This window comes from Oryx dammah, unplaced genomic scaffold, assembly GCF_014754425.2.
Source record: "Oryx dammah isolate SB20612 unplaced genomic scaffold, SCBI_Odam_1.1 HiC_scaffold_11229, whole genome shotgun sequence".
NCBI lineage: Eukaryota > Metazoa > Chordata > Mammalia > Artiodactyla > Bovidae > Oryx > Oryx dammah.
Window position 1 is genome coordinate 6,376,657 of NW_024080622.1, and position 16,206 is coordinate 6,392,862.

The 16,206-nt window shown below is 49.2% G+C and overlaps 1 protein-coding gene across 1 annotated transcript in view; it reads left to right on the forward strand.

Annotated features, from left to right (window-relative positions):
* LOC120861198 (voltage-dependent calcium channel gamma-2 subunit) overlaps window positions 1-15,511 on the forward strand; it is a 119,585-nt gene extending 104,074 nt beyond the window's left edge. The window contains exons 3-4 of the mRNA XM_040236856.1: window positions 13,300-13,440; window positions 14,803-15,511. Coding sequence (XP_040092790.1) covers window positions 13,300-13,440; window positions 14,803-15,338 — 677 coding nt within the window. The 3' untranslated portion in view covers window positions 15,339-15,511. The remainder of the gene's footprint in view (window positions 1-13,299; window positions 13,441-14,802) is intronic.
* Window positions 15,512-16,206: the final 695 nt, after the last annotated feature.

Consider the following 16,206-nt stretch of genomic DNA (forward strand, 5'->3'; position numbering starts at 1 on the left):
CCGCGAGAAGGTTCTGAGCAGAAAGGACTGAGGTCCAGGCTAATGGCACTGCTCCGCTTCTCCTGCAGAACTGACTCTGGGGTCTCAGCAGGAACAGGGAGACCAGCAAGAGATGACAGCCATGACCTAGGCTTGAAATACATGGTGCTCAGATCAGGGAGGAAGTGAGGGAGGTGGATGAGAAGGCGGACTAGTTCTGGAGCCAGCAGGAATTACTGGCATCTTGCATCAAGGTAGAGTGGGGAGGTGAGAGAGAAAAGACTCAGGCGACGTCTAGGTGTCCTGTCTGGGAGATGGTGGACAGTGCAGCCCTTCTGAGGCCGGAGATGTGGAGGAGGCTGGGTCGCAGGGAGGTGACCACTCTGTTACAGTCTTCTTTCCCACTGGATGCTGAAACAGCTTGAGGACACTGAAGGGAGTAGCTGCAAATAGAGTTTGCTCCCACCCACGCCCAACCACCCCACCCCACCCAGTGCAGGGCCTGTCCTCAGTCAGGCCCGGGAGAGATTTGCTGAATGAATATACAAGGAACCACCCTCCCTAGAGCCGCCTAGCACATTCCTCCTCTTCCCAGAATGAGGCTGGAGGGGCTCCAGCTGAGCCAAAGCCACCCATCCCAGCCTCAGAAAAGCCCGCACTCTCCCCTGTTCCCCCTTCTCCATCTCCCTCTGCCAGTCCCACCAGGCCCTGAGGACCAGGGGGCAGGGGGTGGGGGCACGTGGTTGTGGGGGATACCAGGTGTCAAGGCCTGAGCTTGGGACTTGGAATGAAAGGGCCTGAATTTAAGATGAGCTCTGCTCTGTGACCTTGGGCCAGATACTCACCTTCTCTGAACCTCAATGTATACCAGTCCCAGGTAGGGGTGAGGGGCAATTCTGAGGATACCACGAGACAAAGGTTAGGGTGGTGCTTTGTTTGGGCTCCCCGGCTAACCCAGGGGAGTGCTGAGGGAAGCCCACTGCCTCTCCTTGCCCTCTAGAGCTTCAGAGTTCAGGGAGGCAGCCTTCCATCTCCAGAAATGCTGAAAGCAGACATGCCACGAGGGCCACCCAGCCCCACGCGCCCATTTCACAGACGAGGAAGACACTGAGGCCCAGAGAGGGACAGTGGCCAGCCCCAGCCCAGCACAGTTCCTGGGACGCCACCTGCACGTGTTCAGTCACTCAGTCATGTCTGACTCTCTGTGACCCCATTGACTATAGCCCACCAGTCTCCTTTGTCCATGGGATTCTCCACTTTCTTGTCTGTAAAATGGGACTGAAAATCAGAACTCTGTCTACCATAAAGGGTGCCTGCTAAGTCACTTCAGCTGTGAGGTGACTCTTTTGCCACCCCATGGACTATAGCAGCCCTCCAGACTCCTCTGTCCATGGGATTCTCCAGACAAGAATACTGGAGTGGGTTGCCATTTCCTCCTCCAGGGGATTTTCCCGACCCAGGGATCGAACCTGGGTCTCCTGCATTGCAGGCAGATTCTTTACCATCTGAGCCACCTGGGAAGCCCTGGGACACCACCTGCCTCCCTGGTTATCCAGGCCAAATGTTCTTGTCTACTGCCCAGGAAGTGCAGCCCTTTTCAGCAAAATTGTCATGCGGGACTTCCCCTCCAGAGGTCACCGCGGTGTGATGACCACATCCTGCAGTCGGGAACATCTAAGTTAGAGCCCCTACTAACTCACATCCAGGCAGCCAGAGCAAATGCCTCATGATCAGCGCCTCCGCCTCACGCCCTCCACCCACGGGGATAGTTTCTGTTCTGTTCTGGTTCGTTTATTAAAGTGCCCAATGCCACTCTCACCACACTGACTCCACGACCTGTACTTTAATAAACATCAGTCTAGGTAACCCCAGGCCCGTGAAAAACAGCAATAATACTCTCTGCCATGTAAGAACTAACATTTCCTGGGGCTTGTGGGTACCAGACACGGTTCTCATAGCTTCAGACGCGTTGACTCATTGCCCCTTATTGTGGCCCTGGGAGCTGGGTGTGTCCTGCAGCAGAGGTGGCCACTGAGCCTCGTGGGGTGGGGGCAACATGGGATGCATTCAGGCCGTCTCTCCTGAGCCCATCTCCGACCCCAGAGACCACAGAAATTCAGAAAGCCTCCAGCACCTGCACAGGTGGCCCTCCCAGAGGAAGCTCGCTGGGGTCTGAAATCTCTTTCCTATGTCAGTAGATATAGCAAACTTTCATGGAACCCTTGGCCTGAGACACCATAAGTTACCCTCATTTATCTCACAACAACCCGAAGAAGTAGGCACTGTTGGTGTCTCCATTATACAGATGAGAAAAGTGAGACACAGAGGCCACACCGCCAGTGGGAGGCCAGGGGAGTGCAGGATGGGACCCCAAGCAGCCCACAGCAGGAGCCCACGCCCCTAGCCACCGCTCTGAGTGGCTTTCCCTGCATCCCTCCGTCCCCCTGCCTCTTCCCTCCGCTCCTCCTCTCTCCTGTCACTCTTCCTCACACACTCACTCTCTCACGCTCACTCTCACCTGCATCTACAGCAGCTGATTCCCTTTCACAGTCACTGGCTCCTCATCCAGCTCAGTGTGCAGGAGGAGAGGCTGAGAGATGCCCCAGAGCCCAGAAGCTCCGCCCAACTCAGCACATCTTTGTGCTGTTAGAACACATCAAATTCCAAAGGGAATAACAGGCATAAAGAGTTTAACACCATGCCAAGAAAATAAGGAGCCCCGGCTTCCCCTATACCTGATCATGATGACTATTTTGATGAAAGGCACGAGCAGCACCCGGCCAGCCTGGCTGAGTGGTCCCTGATGGAGGTCTGCAGGGCACAGGTCCACCAGGGATGGATGAAACCTTACAAGTCATCTGGTCCCACCTACTCAGAGCCAGACCTGAGACCCAGAGAAGGGAAAGCCCACAATCAGGCCTCAGGACAAGCCAGGCAAAGAGTGGGCACTAGGCAGAGGTCTGCCCACCTCCCTCCACCCTACACACCACTCCCCTCCTCCCCTGCCAGACTGAGTGTGGAAGCAGGATCCCCGAGTGCAGCCATCTATGTGTCCTCCAGCTGTGCCCACCACAGCAGGACACCATGGGTGCCGGGCCCACAGAGCACTGGATTGGAGATGATCTGTCTACAGAACGTGGCCAAAGAAAGAGTGAGTGAGGGATTTATGGCTGAGCCTACCCGCTCCGAAAGGCTGATGATATTCCCTTCTGGGTGCTTATGACACTCCTCATTTCCATCACCAGCATAGAAAACAATAATACACTGTTCCTAGTTTACCCAAGGCTCTGTATTTTCAAAAGCTTCCACAGTCTTCTTCCAATTTAATTACTGTCACCCTGTAAGGTGGGGCTTCCCAGGTGGTGCTAGTGGTAAAGAACCCACCTGTCACTGCAGGAGATGTAAGAGAGGAGGGTTCAATCCCTGGGTTGGGAAAATCCCCTGGAGGAGGAAATGGCAACCCACCCAGTATTCTTGCCTGGAAAATTCCATAGACGGAGCCTGGTGGGCTACAGTCCATAGGGTCACGCAGAGGCAGACATTACTGAAGTGACTTAGCAGGCACCCTATAGGGTAGACAGATTTCCAGTTTTCAGTCCCATTTTACAGACAAGGAAGTAGAGGCCTCAGCAACACCAGGAGATTGGCACAAGGTCTTCCCAAACCAGTCACTAAATATGGGGTCTCCCCAAGCCTCTAGGTAAACCCCCTACTCTTCCATGCTCAGGCTCTGCTGTGCTCACCTCTGAGTCTGACTCCCCACTTGCAGCTTCAGCCTGCACTGAGCCTCTGTGCCCTAGTCTTACACATCCACCTCCCACTCCATGCCCACCATGCATGTCCCCAGAGCACCTCAGCCTTCATGTGTCCCAAACAAACCTTGATTTTCTTCCTTACCTCTTGATCCTCTCCAAGCCCCATCAGTGGTTTTATCCAACCAGCCAGCAAACCCGAGACCCACAAGTTATCCTTACCACCACCCTTTTCTCCACACATATCCATTCATCACAACGCTTTACTTCACCTCCTGAACACCCTTCAAATGCACCCTCCTCTGCTAGACTCTTTGTATCTGCTCTGGTCCAAGCACCACCATCACTTATGTGGTGAGCAACAGTCCTCCTCCTGGTGCCCTACAGCAACCCTAGACCCTTCTTAAATCATTTGCTTCTGAAAATGCAAATCAGGACTTCCCTAGTGGTCCAGTGATTAAGACTCTGCGCTCCCAATGCTGGGGGCACGGGTTCAATCTCTGGTTGGGGAAGTAGGATCCCACATGCCCTGGGTGTAGCCAAAAAAATATATATATATATTTTAATTAAAATCCAAATCAGACTGTGACAGCCCTGCTAGCTTTAAGACCTTTAAAGGCTATCTGTGAGTCCCTGGGTGGCCTGGGCCCGGTTGCTTCAGCCCCCTTAGAGCTCCCCAAGGCCCTGCCCTAGCTCTCTGTGACCAGCCCTTTCAAGTTCCCAGACGAGCCACGCGTCTTCCAGCCCTTGCTTGTGTTGCATCCTCTCCCTAGAATGCCCTGCCTCTATTCTGCCCACTTAGCTTCCCTTTGTCCATCGATCTCAGGAAAGCCCTCTCCAACGCCCATGTCAGCTATAAGGGTGCTCTGACAGCCAGGGGTGCAGTGGTTTGGTGCACAGCCTAGAGTCAGACTCCCTAGGTTCACAAACCCAGCTCCTCCATTTCCTCCCTGCATGGGCTTGAACAAAAGGCTTAATCTCTCTGTGCCTCAGTTTTAGTCTGTGTGTGATGGGAGTAATTATGGAGTTGTAAATGAGAACTAAAGGTTCACACAGGTCCACAGTGTGTGTGTCCCCAGCACACACTGATCCTTCAGTCAGCATCAGCCATCTGCAGGTGACACTCAGTTCAGCTCAGTCGTGTCCGACTCTCTGCAACCCCATGGACTGCTACACACCAGGCTTCCCTGTCCATCACCAACTCCCAGAGCTTGCTCAAACTCTTGTCCATTGAGTCAGTGATGCCATCCAACCATCTCATCCTCTGTTGTCCCCTTCTCCTCCTGCCTTCAATCTTTCCCAGCATCAGGGTCTTTTCCAAGGAGTCAGTTCTTCACATCAGGTGGCCAAAATATTGGAGTTTCAGCTTCAGCATCAGCCCTTCCAAATGAAGGGCCAATTTCCTTGAGGATTGACTGGTTTGATCTCCTTGCAGTACGTTATCCTACTACTTGCCCTCATGGTACCATATGGGTAATTTTCTTGCATAGCACTTCATCTGAATTGTTAATTACATGTTCATCTGTGCCATATGTCGTTCAAGAGAACTTAAACTCAATGAAGACATGGACCAGGCCTGATTTTCCACCCATAAACCTATGCCCAGCCTGGAACCAAGCATGGTGATGGCCACATAGTCAAAAGAAAAACATCCCTCCACTCTGGACCACACAGCTTTTCCCTAGTACAGGTCACTATGTTCTCAGGCCACATTGTAATAGGCAGACCAAATCTGGCCCACCGTTTTTCTAAGTAAAGTTTTATTGGAACACAGCCACACTCATTGATTCACATGTTCCTGATGGCTATTCTCATGCTACAAGGGCAGAGTTGAGTAGTTGCAACAGGGACTTTATGGCTGCAAAGCCAGAAACCTTGACTATGTGTCCCTTTACCGAAACATGTTGCCAATTCCTGGAGATTATTTATAATATGCAACCAAGACTCATACCTTCATGGGGTTGGTAGAAGGTTTAAGTGGGTTCACCCATGGGAGGTACTTAGTAGGGCCTGGCATGTAGGAAGAACCCCAAAAATGGTGTTGTGCAGTTTCATCCGCTTACTTGTAGATCAATAAATACCTGTGCATTGACTAAATAAGATATTCTCTTCTCTCATGATAAGTTTTAGCATTAATACTAATGCTATTCTTTGGCATTGCCTTTCTTTGGGATTGGAATGAAAACTGACCTCTTCCAGTCCTGTGGCCACTGCTGAGTTTTCCAAATTTGCTGGCATATTGAGTGCAGCACTTTCACACCATCATCTTTCAGGATTTGAAATAGCTCAACTGGAATTCCATCACCTCCACTAGCTTTGTTTGTAGTGATGTTTCCCAAGGCCCACTTGACTTCACATTCCAGGATGTCTGGATCTAGGTGAGTGATCACACCATCGTCATTATCTGGATCGTGAAGATCTTTTTTGTACAGTTCTTCTGTGTATTCTTGCCACCTCGTCTTAATATCGTCTGCTTCTGTTAGGTCCGTACCATTTCTGTCCTTTATCGAGCCCATCTTTGCATGAAATGTTCCCTTGGTATCTCTAATTTTCTTGAAGAGATCTCTAGTCTTTCCCATTCTATTGTTTTCCTCTATTTCTTTGCATTGATCACTGAGGAAGGTTTTATCTCTTCTTGCTATTCTTTGGAAATCTGCATCCAAACGGATATATCTTTCCTTTTCTCCTTTGCTTTTCACTTCTCTTCTTTTCACAGCTATTTGTAAGGCCTCCTCAAACAGCCATTTTGCTTTTTTGCACTTTTTCTTGGGGATGGTCTTGATTTCTGTCTCCTGTACAATGTCATGTACCTCCATCCATAGTTCATCAGGCACTCTGTCTATCAGATCTAGTCCCTTAAATCTATTTGTCACTTCCACTATATAGTAATAAGGGATTTGATTTAGGTCATACCTGAATGGTCTAGTGGTTTTCTCCACTTTCTTCAATTTTGGTCTGAATTTGGCAATAAGGAGTTCATGATCCTAGCCACAGTCAGCTCCCAGTCTTGTTTTTGCTGACTGTACAGAGCTTCTCCATCTCTGGCTGCAAAGAATATAATCAATCTGAATTCGATGTCAACCATCTGGTGATGTCCATGTTTAGAGTTTTCTCTTGTGTTGTTGGAAGAGGGTGTTTGCTATGACCAGTGCATTCTCTTGGCAGAACTCTATTAGTCTTTGCCCTGCTTCATTCCGCATTCCAAGGCCAAATTTGGCTGTTACTCCAGGTGTTTCTTGACTTCCTACTTTTGCACTCCAGTACCCTATAATGAAAAGGACATCTTTTGGGGGTATTAGTTCTAGAAGGTCTTGAAGGTCTTTGTAGAACTGTACAACTTCAGCTTCTTCAGCATTACTGGTCAGAGCATAGACTTGGATTACCATGATATTGAATGGTTTGCCTTGGAAACGAACAGAGATCATTCTGTTGTTTTTGAGATTGCAGCCAAGTACTGCATTTCAGACTCATTTGTTGACTATGATGGCTACTCCATTTCTTCTAAGGGATTCCTGCCCACAGTAATAGATATAACGGTCATCTGAGTTAAATTCACCCATTCCAGTCCATCTTAGTTCACTGATTCCTAGAATGTCGATGTTCATTCTTGCCATCTCCTGTTTGACCACTTCCAGTTTGCCTTGATTCATGGACCTGACATTCCAGGTTCCTATGCAATATTGCTCTTTACAGCATCGAACCCTGCTTCCATCACCAGTCCCATTCACAACTGGGTGTTGTTTTTGCTTTGGCTCCATCCCTTCATTCTTTCTGGAGTTATTTCTCGACTGATCTCCAGTAGCATATTGGGCACCTACCGACCTGGGGAGTTCCTCTTTCAGTATCTTATCATTTTACCTTTTCATACTGTTCATGGGGTTCTCAAGGCAAGAATACTGAAGTGGTTTGCCATTCCCTTCTCCAGTGGACCACATGCTGTCAGACCTCTCCACCATGACCTGCCCATCTTGGGTGGCCCCACAGGGCGTGGCTTAGTTTCATTGAATTAGACCAGGCTGTGGTCCTAGTGTGATTAGATTGACTAGTTTTCTGTGATTATGGTTTCAGTGTGTCTGCCCTCTGATGCCCTCTTGCAACACCTACCGTCTTACTTGGGTTTCCCTTACCTTGGACGTGAGCTCTCTCTTCACGGCTACTCCAGCAAAGCACAGCCTCTGCTCCTTACCTCTGATGCGGTCAGCTCCTCTCGGCAGCTGCCCCTGACCTCGGGCCCAGGATAGCTCCTCTCAGCCGTGCTAGTGTGCCTTTGCAGCTGCCACGCTCGTGCGCTGTCGCAGCCAATGCACACAATTGCACTCATCTCACACACTAGTAAAGTAATGCTCAAAATTCTCCAAGCCAGGCTTCAGCAATATGTGAACTGTGAACTTCCAGATGTTCAAGCTGGTTTTAGAAAAGGCAGAGGAACCAGAGATCAAATTGCCAACATCTGCTGGATCATCGAAAAAGCAAGAGAATTCCAGAAAAACATCTATTTCTGCTTTATTGACTATGCCAAAGCCTTTGACTGTGTGGATCACAATAAACTGTGGAAAATTCTGAAAGAGATGGGAATACCAGACCACTTGACCTGCCTCTTGAGAAACCTGTAGGCAGGTCAGGAAGCAACAGTTAGAACTAGACATGGAACAACAGACTGGTTCCAAATAGGGAAAGGAGTACGTCAAGGCTGTATATTGTCACCCTGCTTATTTAACTTATATGCAGAGTACATCATGAGAAACGCTGGGCTGGCAGAAGCACAAGCTGGAATCAAGATTGCTGGGAGAAACATCAATAACCTCAGATATGCAGATGATACCACCCTTATGGCAGAAAGTGAAGAGGAACTAAAAAGCCTCTTGATGAAAGTGAAAGAGGAGAGTGAAAAAGTTGGCTTAAAGCTCAACATTCAGAAAACGAAGATCATGGCATCTGGTCTCATCACTTCATGGCAAATAGATGGGGAAATAGTGGAAACAGTGGCTGACTATTTTTCTGGGCTCTAAGATTGCTGCAAATGGTGATTGCAGCCGTGAAATTAAAAGATGCTTACTCCTTGGAAGGAAAGTTATGACCAATCTAGACAGCATATTAAAAAGCAGAAACGTTACTTTGCCAACAAAGGTCTGTCCAATCAAGGCTATGGTTTTTCCAGTAGTCATGTATGGATGTGAGAGTTGGACTGTGAAGAAGGCTCAGTGCTGAAGAATTGATGCTTTTGAACTGTGGTGTTGGAGAAGACTCTTGAGAGTCCCTTGGACTGCACGGAGATCCAACCAGTCCATCCTAAAGGAGGTCAGTCCTGAACATTCATTGGAAGGACTGATGTTGAAGCTGAAACGCCAATATTTTGGCCACCTGATGCAAAGAGCTGACTCATTTGAAAAGACCCTGACGCTGGGAAAGATTGAGGGCAGGAGGAGAAGGGAACGACAGAGGATAAGATGGTTGGATGGCATCACCGACTCGATGGACATGCGTCTGGGCAGACTCTGGGAGTTGGTGATGGACAGGAGGCCTGGTGTGCTGCGGTTCATGGGGTCGCAAAGAGTCAGACACGACTGAACGACTGAACTGAACTGAGCAATGCTATTGCTATTAATACAGTAATATAGGTTACTAGGAAGTCAGGATAATTCATAAGGAAACTGTGTCTGGCATGAAAGAAAAAGGACATTAAAAACAACAAAAATCGCTACCCTTTACTGCCCTCCTAGTATCAGAAACAAAACAGTTATTATCCAATTTAGTCCTTGCAATAGCCTGTCTCAAACATTCAGACACATACTAGTCTTGTTACAAAGATATTTTTAAAATGTGAATTCTTTTATGTATTTTTATTGAAGTATAGTTTACTTACAACACTTAATTTCTGTACAGCAAAGTGACTCAGTTTTATATATATACATATATACGCTTTTTCATGTTCTTTTCTCTTTTTCGGCCATGCTGTACAGCTTATGGGATCTTAGTCTGACAATCAGGGATCAAACCTGGGCCCTGGCAGTGAGGGCACTTGAGTCTTAACCTCTAGAGAACCAGAAAATTCCCCATATTCTTTTCCATTATGGTTTATCACAGGGTATCAGATATAGATCCCTGTGCTCTACAGTAGGACCCTGTTGTTTATCCAAAATGCAGACTTTAATTCAGTACAATTGAACTAGATGGGGCGGGGCCTGAGAATCTGCATTTCTGCTAAGCTCCTTTCATGATGCCCTCATTGCTGGTACTTGACTACCATTTGAGCAGCAAGGCCTTACATGTTCCTATGAACAGGAGATTTCCTGTCCCATTTACAGGACAAGGAAACTGAGACTCTAGAGAGGTAAGATCCTTGCCCAAGATTACAGTTACTAAGTGGCAAAGCCAGGCTCTGAACTTAGGTGTGGCTAACTCCAAAATTCCTCTGTGACATTGCCCAGCCAGAATGACCTCCTTCAGAAGACTGTTTCAGTGTGGGGGTCCCTGCCAGCTCGAAACCGGCTTTCTGCCAACCTGGATCTGGGTCCTGAGGACTTCAGTCTTCCTAGGCTGGTACTGTTTCCCAGCTGCCCCTATCACCTTTTTTCTGGGTAAAGAGGCCTCTTCCAAGGGAAGCTGGTGTCTGAGTTGGCTCTGCTGGAGTAAAGAGGCTTCTGTTTGTTGCCTGCTTGCTGCTTTGTTACCTTGTGAAGTGATCCTGTTTTCTCCACGTTGGCTGCAACACAGCAAATGTCTCCCTCCAGCCTGCCCACTCCCCCAACCCAGTACACACACACACACGCGCGCGTGTGCACGCACATGCATGCACACACACACAGCATCTCATCTCCCTCCGCAGCTGGTGCTCTCTCTGCTGCCAGGAAAGTTGAGTTGGGGCATCCAGGCTCCCACAGCCGACTGGCTGAACCGGAAACGTCAGGCCCAGGGCTGCCGTGAGGCGTGAGCTCTGAGGATGCAGACCTGGCCTGCCAAATGCAGCACACTGCGGGCAGGAAGAACCTGCTTCCTTGCAGGGAAAAGGCCAGAGACCTTCCTCCCCGCTGCTCATCTGAGCAGCCGCTGCTGCCCTTTGGAAGTCACCCCAGCCTCTCTATCTTTCTTTATACTGTTGTCCCTGTTTCCAGCTGGTCAGAAATCATAGCCACACAGAGAAGGAAAAGTATTAGAAATCATCTAATGGTCCACACCATGTTAAACATGGGGAAACCAGAGGGGGCAAGGTACCTGCCTCAGCCACAGAGCAAGGAGGGGCAGAGCTGGGAGCAGAACCCAGGTCTCTGGATCCTGCAAGATGCTTCCTGGGCTCTTTAAAAACCCCAGAGGAAGAATCCAGGGTATCCAAAAGTTGGACTGATCTGGGCTTGAATCCTGACTTACTAACTGGGTGGTTTTGAGCAAGCTACATCACCTCTCTGAAACTCAGTTTTCTCATCTATAAATTGGGGCAAAAAATACACCCTGCAAAGGTATTATGAGGATTAAATTGTACCATGTATGTCAGACCCAACGCGGTGTGTTTGTTTAATCCATCCTATCTCTTGTGAGCTGGGTCTTCGAAACGCTCTTGCCATCCTCATGTACTTATGGAGATGAGCCTCCAGGTAGCTGTGAATGGGCGCATCTGGGCATGTGTTCCTGTATGGTGGGGGTGGGGGGTGTCAATCCAATTGGGGATAGAGATATCATCTCAGAAAACATCTGCAGGAAGAAAGCATCCACTCAGGTTTGGAGAGGAGGCAGCCCAGTCCTTGCCCACCGGGGGAGAGGGCTACTAGACTGCAGAGTAACTCAGCTGCCCATCACCCTCTTACCCCTGTTTCAAAATGAGCAGCTCAGGTGCCCCCAACTTGCAATACAGAACTCCACCCTTCTTCAAGTCCCCCCAAAATAATCCACTCATTCAAGAGCATCACGAGCAATGTAAACTGAAGATCCACCAGGGAAAGAAGGGTTTTACATCACATGTCACAGTAAATGGCCTAAAACTTTTTCTTAGAAAAATTCCTCAAGTTCTATAGAAAAATTCTCTTCTTCACAGATCCTTTGTGGTCATGCTGCCACCAGAAGGAACAGGGATGGGCCAGTAGGGCAGGCACTTCCCCTCCAAAGCATACACCCCCTACCACCCTCCGGGCCGAGCCAAAGGGTTCTCAGTCTAAAAGGATTTACCTTCCTAGGTTGCCATTCAAGCCACCCCAACGTGTCAGGAAGACATCCTTTTCCTTATACTAGCCACCAGATACCTCTGCCTCCTGCCTGGTCCACACAGGCCAGGACATGGGGTCGGAGATCCTCAGGTCACTCTCTGCCTATTTGAATCTGGATAGAAAAAAATATTTTACTTTCCAGACACACTGCCAAAGACTCCATGCTTCTGGGGCATCTTTCAGACACAGCCCCCCTCATGTACCCCCAACCACCTCCCCTCCCCCGCCCCAGCCATCTGTGCCTCTCTCTCATTCTCCTCCATGCTAGGGTAAAATGTTCATTAAAATATTCTTTTTTTCTCCTGCCTGTTTGTTCATCCTTCCTTCTTAACTTGTCTTGAGAGGTTTTTTTAATTTGCTTTTTGCTTTTATTCTCTTCTGTTTTCTTTGCAATGTGTCAGTTTCTTCCTCTTTCTGGACCACCTCTCCACATTGATTCACAAGGCAAGCTTGTATCGGGGGCTTTCTGTATCTCTGGCTTTGAATTAGGTGTTGAGGACAGAACAAATGAAGAGAGAGAACTAAAAAAAAAAAAAAAAAAAAAAAACAGCTACAATCCTCTCTCTCATGGGATCCCATGACCTATGGTGGATGCATATATATAAACAACTATTTACTATAATAACTACCTGAGCAAATGTTTACTATATGGCTTCAGAGACCTATCTTAAGTACATTATCAGAATTAACTCATTTAATCCTCACAATAATGTTAAGAGGCAGGAACTATCACCATGCCAATTTTACAGGTGAGGAAATTGAGGCATGAAGAAATGAGATGACTTACCCAAACTTATACAGCTAATAAATGCTAAAGGCAGAGTCCAACCACCCAGCTCTAACCACTATAACACACCGCCTTTCTCTGTGCCCCAAGTGCCCCAAAGTGCAGAGGAGAAAGCTAATAAGTTTGCCTAAAGAAATCAGGAAAGGCGTCATGGAGGAGGGGACTTTGAGCTGGGTTTTGATGGATGAATAGAAGTTGGCTGAGTGAAAAAGAGCAAGAAAGACATTCTAGGAAGAAAGCTCAGTATGGCAAAAGTCAGAAACATGCAATAATATGTCATGGGAAGTTTGTTGTGGCTGGACAGGAGGGAAGGTGGGGCTGGGGAGAGACCAGGTCTCACAGGGCCATGTGAGTCTCATGAAGTGCTGGGGTTTCATCCTTGCAGAAGCGGGGAGCCCCTGTGAATTGAGCGGTGGCGTGCTCCCTCTCCCTCCCTAGTATTGCTAAGCAACCTCCACTCTGGTCCTGCGTCCATAAAACTCACCCAGCCCCCGCCCCTGTGAGCTCCTCCCTCTCCTCCCTCTGGCACACCACGCCTCATCTCACAGCCATGGCATTCTCTCTCCCCACCCACTGTGTTCTCCAGGGGCTGTGAGGGCCTCGAGCATCTTCCCGATCCTGAGTGTGATTCTGCTCTTCATGGGCGGACTCTGCATTGCAGCCAGCGAGTTCTATAAGACTCGACACAACATCATTCTGAGTGCCGGCATCTTCTTCGTGTCTGCAGGTAAGAGCTGCTGCACCAGGGGGCCCGAGGCTAGGCCCACCAACAGGGAGGAGGCTGAGGTTGGGGGGCCTGGTGACTGGAGGGGCCTGGCAAAGAAAGGAGGGGAGAGAGGAGAGGGATTTCTGGACCTTCCAACAGGCCAAGTCGCACAGAAGGCAGGCTGTGCTGGGCTCCTGTGCCATAGCCAGGCCTGAGCCCTCCACTGAGTCCACCGGGATTGTCCCCACACCCCGACCTTTAGCCCAGTGACTCACCTTTCCCCCACCTCCTGAAAGAAGACCCCACTCCCAAGACCCTCTCAGGATGCTGGGTCTGTCCTCATCACCCTCTTCCCTCCCTGTCCTACCCAGGTGGGAGCAGGCAGGCACTCAAAACCACATTTCTCAGTACAGCTACGTGACAAGTCACACTGGCTTCAGATGCCAGAAGAACATGGGTGGTAGCATGAGCCATTTAATAAGAACAACTAACGTTTAAGCAGCACTTACTACATGAAGACTCTTAACAGCTTTCATGTGTATTAACTCACATGTAGTAGTAACTCATACGTATTCCTATGTATTCATCTTCTCCCAACCTAAAAGAAGTAAGCCCTATTATTATATCTACTTCACAGATATGGAAACTTAGATGATGGTTACCTTGCCAAAGGCTTTGCATATAGGCAGTGTGGCTCCAGGAGCCAGACTTAACCCCTTGCTTGTGCTTCTTATTTAGACTCTAAGTTGTGTCCGACTCTTTCATACCCCATGGACTGTAGCCCATCAGGCTCCTCTGTCCATGGGATTTTCCAGGCAAGAATACTGGAGTGGGTTGCCATTTCCTTCTCCAAAGGATCTTCCTGACCCAGTGATTGAACTGCAGTGGCAGGCATTGGCAGGCAGATTCTTTAAAACTGAGCCACCGGGGAAGCCCTAACACCCTGCTACAACAGCTTCAAATCCCAGTGCAGCCTTAAGCAACTTGCTTAACCTCTCTGCAATCTGTTTTCTCATCTGCAAACCCTTTGCAAAGCACTCAGCTGTGAAAGCAGGTAGTAAATGCTCAATAAGTAATATCATTACTCAGTATATTGTAGAATGTCCTGCTGTTCTCTCCCTTCTTGCCATATCTGTGATTCCTTCAGCTCTTCCCTTTCTGGCTCTCTCCAAACAGAATGATAGGACAGTAAGGTGATGCTTGCAACTTCCCACTATATCAGCCCATCCATTCTCCACAAAAACTCTGGACCAGGGAAAGCACATCCAGGTGTCCGCCTCCCGCCATCCTGCCCAGGGCCTGGCATCCTGCTTGGATACTAACCGTCATTACTTCTGCTTTCCCCTCCACCCTGCCTCCCCTCCACGCCCGTCCCGCCCGCAGGTCTGAGTAACATCATTGGCATTATAGTGTACATATCTGCCAATGCCGGAGACCCCTCCAAGAGCGACTCCAAAAAGAATAGTTACTCCTACGGCTGGTCCTTCTACTTCGGGGCCCTGTCCTTCATCATCGCCGAGATGGTCGGGGTGCTGGCCGTGCACATGTTTATCGACCGGCACAAACAGCTGCGGGCCACAGCCCGCGCCACGGACTACCTCCAGGCCTCCGCCATCACCCGCATCCCCAGTTACCGCTACCGCTACCAGCGCCGCAGCCGCTCCAGCTCGCGCTCCACCGAGCCCTCACACTCCAGGGACGCCTCCCCCGTGGGCATCAAGGGCTTCAACACCTTGCCGTCCACGGAGATCTCCATGTACACCCTCAGCAGGGACCCCCTGAAGGCCGCCACCACGCCCACCGCCACCTACAACTCCGACAGGGATAACAGCTTCCTCCAAGTTCACAACTGTATCCAGAAGGAGAACAAAGACTCTCTCCACTCCAACACAGCCAACCGCAGGACCACCCCCGTATGAAGCCCACGGGGGCCTCGCCAGCGCCGCCCAAAGCCGGGAGGAGGGGCGCGGCCCGCGGGATGGGCCCGGGGGTGAAGGGTGGGGGGGGACACCAAACCATACCAGGGGGGACAAACCTTCCAAAAGGCAAGCAAAAAAAAAAACAAAAAAAAAAACAAAAAAAGAGAAAAACATAACAAGTAAATTAAAAAAAAAAAAAGAACAACATATAAGAGGAACAAAGAGGCAAAACAATAAATGTGCAAAAATATAAACGAGGGAAGGAAAAACAAACTTTAAAAAAAAGCAAGAGAGGATAAAAATTTAAAATAGAAAATAAATCTAAATGAAAATGCATGATTTCCCATGTACCATTATTTTAACATTTAATAAAAACCAATTTAAATGAAAACATACAAGGGAACCAAGATAATATTAAAGCAAAAAAAAAAAAATGAGAAGGAGCAGAAAGGAAGGGAAACGTTCTTTGCGTTTATCAGGGGTTTATGTTACTTTTTTTTTAATGCAGGGAGAGTTACTTTTCTGTTCCCTTTAACCCCAAGCGGGCTCCGCCTCCCTGGGAGAGTGGGGGAGGTGGAGACTCAGGGGCCCCGGGGCCAGGTTAGCCTCTTGGTCACTGCCAGGTCCCTGGAGCCTCAGGATGGGTGCCCCAGGAACGCTGGGCAAGCTCGGTGGCTTGCGAGCCGGCTCCACCCAGCATTGATGGGGCAATTGTAGGCCTCCAGGTGACCCAAGAGTCCTTGGTCCCTCCTGTCCGAAAGGTGCCTGGAGGGGGGTGCATCTGGGGCTTGCCCAGCCCTGGGGTTCCCAGTCCTTATGGTCCTTAACCCACTGTGATGACTTCCTAGGCCTTGAGGGAAGGGAAGGA